This window comes from Phytophthora cinnamomi, assembly GCF_018691715.1.
Source record: "Phytophthora cinnamomi strain GKB4 chromosome Unknown Contig38, whole genome shotgun sequence".
In the NCBI taxonomy this organism is placed as follows: domain Eukaryota; phylum Oomycota; class Peronosporomycetes; order Peronosporales; family Peronosporaceae; genus Phytophthora; species Phytophthora cinnamomi.
Genome location: NW_027150971.1, coordinates 1,313,714 through 1,317,499, shown reverse-complemented (window position 1 = coordinate 1,317,499; position 3,786 = coordinate 1,313,714). Strand labels below are relative to the sequence as shown.

General features: G+C 50.8%; 1 protein-coding gene across 1 annotated transcript; it reads left to right on the top strand.

Moving 5' to 3' along the window:
• Nucleotides 1-468: 468 nt before the first annotated feature.
• Nucleotides 469-2,839, top strand: IUM83_03387 (CAMK/CDPK protein Kinase; the record flags this gene model as incomplete). Its single annotated transcript, XM_067927386.1, has 4 exons — nt 469-900; nt 1,618-1,731; nt 1,800-2,286; nt 2,718-2,839. The coding sequence occupies 4 exons, from the start codon at nt 469-471 to the stop codon at nt 2,837-2,839; spliced, it is 1,155 nt and encodes a 384-aa protein (XP_067791732.1).
• Nucleotides 2,840-3,786: the final 947 nt, after the last annotated feature.

Below are 3,786 nucleotides of genomic sequence, written 5' to 3'. Positions count from 1 at the left end.
TCTTCCACTGATTAGCAAAATACAAGAACTGACTTTTTGCGTCTGTTATATAATTGTAATACGTTCATTATACTGTACGTACATGTGCACATGATTACATAATATGTATATGTATTATCTTGGGATAGGATTTCCTGAACCGGATATGTGCGTGTTTGTCTAATCCATATGTTACTTTCATAATCTTTTCTCAACCGGATACTCATCCAATGTTACTACCAGGTAAAGGTATACTTTTGGGCATCATCTTGGTATAGGATTTTCTGCGGATGTACGTCGAAGGAACCATAAGTTTGGTCTTCATTCTACGATTCGCACTCCTCCTCGCAAGTCCCTCCGACACCCCAAAAACCAAGAACGAGAATGCGATCAGCCAAAATAGCGTGGATCGTTGGCTCTATGATCCTACTCCTGGCTGGCTGCACTCTCTCCGAACCGACGAAATATGGCCAGGGTGGGACCGGCACGATGGCCGCGTTTGATGCGCCCCAGAACAGCAGAGTCCGTGCCAAAACCTCGCTCAGGACGCTTCGTGAAACAACTAACACGAGAGACGAAGAACTTGGAGAAGAAGAAAGGATGAGTCTACCTTGGGTGAAGAAATTGAATCTTGGAAAATCCACCCCCAAGGATGTAGACTTGAAGAGCGTGTACAAAAAGATTGAAGCACAGCACTGGAAGGACCTCCGCAAGATAGCGGTGAACAACGAAAAAGCGCGGAAAGTGGCAGAAGAAGCAGCCCAAAAAGCAGCCATCAGAGCTAAAAACGCCCAAATGTTCGATGATATTCTCGAAGACAGCACCAAGAGGCAATACATGATCGAGCAATGGAAGGGTGTGGCGTTGTCCAAAGTAAAAAAACTGATGCAAGAATCTGGCAAAACTAACGAGCAGATCGAGGTAATTGTGAACGCCATCAAAGCGCATAAGAAAGATATGAGGATGAACGTTTAAGGCTACTACTGGAAGGATCTATCGGTCAGTTTTCGTAGGGATAACAACAAATAGACCGAATTTGGACGCGAATGGCCTGAACGAGCCTGGGCGCCGACGCGAATGCCTCTAGCAACAACGTGACGATATGTTCGTTCGTTGTCTCTGGCGACCGGTGACAGTGGCAGCATGCTCGACAGCATGAGCGGTGGTGTTCGTGTGTGGATGAGCAGCGCTGATCCAACGCCTCGGACATCAGTGCGAGCAGCGATTCTGCGTCGCCGGACGAAAGATCCGTGCTGGATTCGATTGTCGGGGCGGAGGATCTGTATTTGTATCGTTCGGCTCACCGCTAGCACAACTCCGTGTGCGCCCCGGTTGTCTGGCTATTGAGACTGCTACGCGTTGCTTCTTCGAGTGTGACCCCGTCCAGGGGTTCTGGCAGAAGGTCTGGGAACCGTGGGCTCCAACTTTTGGATACTCCTGGGGTGGAAGCTGCAGAATTTTCCATCCGACCGCGATGTCCTTGACGAATGGCGCCATCTTCGTGAGATTCTTCTCATTTTATGGCGCATCCACACAGCCATTGTGTTCCACGCGCTTTGGCGTCTCCGGAACGATATCTATTTACATGGTGTGCGTGCGATTAGCCCAAACATTCTCCGTTTGAGCTGCTCGTTTCAGTTCTTCGACTTCAACGCCACCATCGGCACGGGCCACTTCGGCTGCGTTAAGCACGCTGTGTCCAAGAAGTCGAGCAAGGAGTGGGCCGTCAAGGCCGTGGCACTCAGCAACGAGGTGGACCGCGACGCGCTGCGAAACGAGGTCAACTGCACTCCAACTTCATCACGCACAGGGACCTTCAGCTCGAGAACCTGCTGCTCGAGAACGCCGAGAACCCCGGGTCGCTGCGGCTGTGCGACTTTGGGCTGAACACGCGCTTCAAGCGCGGCGAAAAGCTGGTCAAGCCCCTGGGGACGATCGACTACGTGGCTCCCGAGGTGCTGGACGGCGACTACAACGAGAAGTGCGACCTGTGGAGCGTCGGCGTTATCTGCTTCGAGCTGTTCACGGGCGTGTCTCCGTTTCACGGCGCCACCGTGGATGAAACGATGGGCAACATCTACGACGGCGTGCTCATCTTTAAGAACGACGTCTGGTCCAAGTTATCGCCCAGCTCGATCAACTTCATCAAGTCGCTGGTGAAGGAGAGCATGGACCAGCGACTGTCGGCGGAGCAGGCGCTGGAACACAAGTGGTTCTCCGAGGGCAACGTGGCCAGCACGGACGGCTTCAACGCTGCGCGTCTGCAGACGGACAAGCGCATGCTGCTCATCAACATGCTGAGCTTCAGTCAGTGCCGGTAGATGAAACAGATGGCGCTGCTGTCGGTGGCTCTCGGAATCTCGGAGGATCATCAGGAAATGGCAGCGGAGGTCTTCCACGCACAAGAAGGCTTCTTGGTGCATGGAAGATCTCCGCTGGGATCCGTAACAAAAAATAAGGCTAAAAAATATATTCCATATAAAATATTTCATTATTTATTGTGTGATCTGATATTTCCCCAGCATTTTCATACAATAATATCCAATACTCTATTCTACACAATCAATGCCTAAGATATCAGTGACTTCTGCGGCGTCCCGCTACACTTGGGCTCAATATACTACTCAAATGTAAGACACTGTGTTTTGACCAATCATATGCCTCTAACATCTACGAAATTGTCCAATCACGGCCGCTGTGCATCGTCTCTAACGAGTGGGAGGGATTTTTTTCTGCAGCGAAGCTGGTCTACTCGGACCTGAGGAAGCAAATGGATGCGTCGACGCTCGAGATGCTCATGTTCCTGATGTACAACAAGGACATGTGGGACGTGTACACTGTTGAAGCCGTGCGATCGTAAGAAATATGGTCAGGAATAATGAATACTAATGGCATTATTCATTTTGTGATTTCTCTTATGTGTATTAATACACCTACGCAATATTGCCCTTCTTGAAGAAGGGTTCTCTCTCGCACGACGAGTTCTGCAGCGCTCTGGTAGAGTGTGGCATCTCTCATGCGGACGCTGGCGAGCTCTTCAAGCGTATCAACCAGTCCAAGAGCGGGCACATAAACTTTTTAGAGTTCATGGTTGTCGTCATAGTGCAAGCGGGATATCGGCCAGAACTGTGGTAGGTTTCGTACAAGAACACCAACTGGGGGAGCTGGCACTCCCTAACGCTTATTGCCTGGTGTATTTGCGGGCAAAACTTAAACTGACTCTTACTATTGCTATGCACGCTACTACCAGCTCGGGCAACAAACTTACGATCGTCGTGCCATCAACTTATATTTGTGTATTCAAATATAATTAATCTAAGTAATTACTAAGTACTTACGCTTCCTCATACACGTTGCGCGACGTGTAGGCTAAAGTAGTGAGTCAAGTTAGACCCACTACACCTGGTAGCACTTTGTAGTCCGTCCAACGACCGACTGCTTGACGTTCGTACGCGGTGTACGAACGCGGAGCCGAGAACCACATGAGCACGGAGGTGTCCATGGAGAGCTCCAACACGCCTGCAACGCATGTTGCACGCGCCGACTGCCCCCCCCCCCCCCCTGTCTGACCCAGAGTGGGAAGCCCTCCAACGACTGTCAACAATCATTGGGGAGGCGGCGATAGCTACGATGCTGCGTACGCTATCGCCGAGAAAGCAACATGGTGTTGCTCTGGGGTTCATCATGAAGGAGCAGCGCGATGCTGCTTCCTCAGTAACGGCGTCGTCGGGGACGACACCGCGTGCTCAATCATTGAAATTGAGCGTAAGCAATTACGTGGAAAGAGAGGGCGAGCCTCTCCTCCGG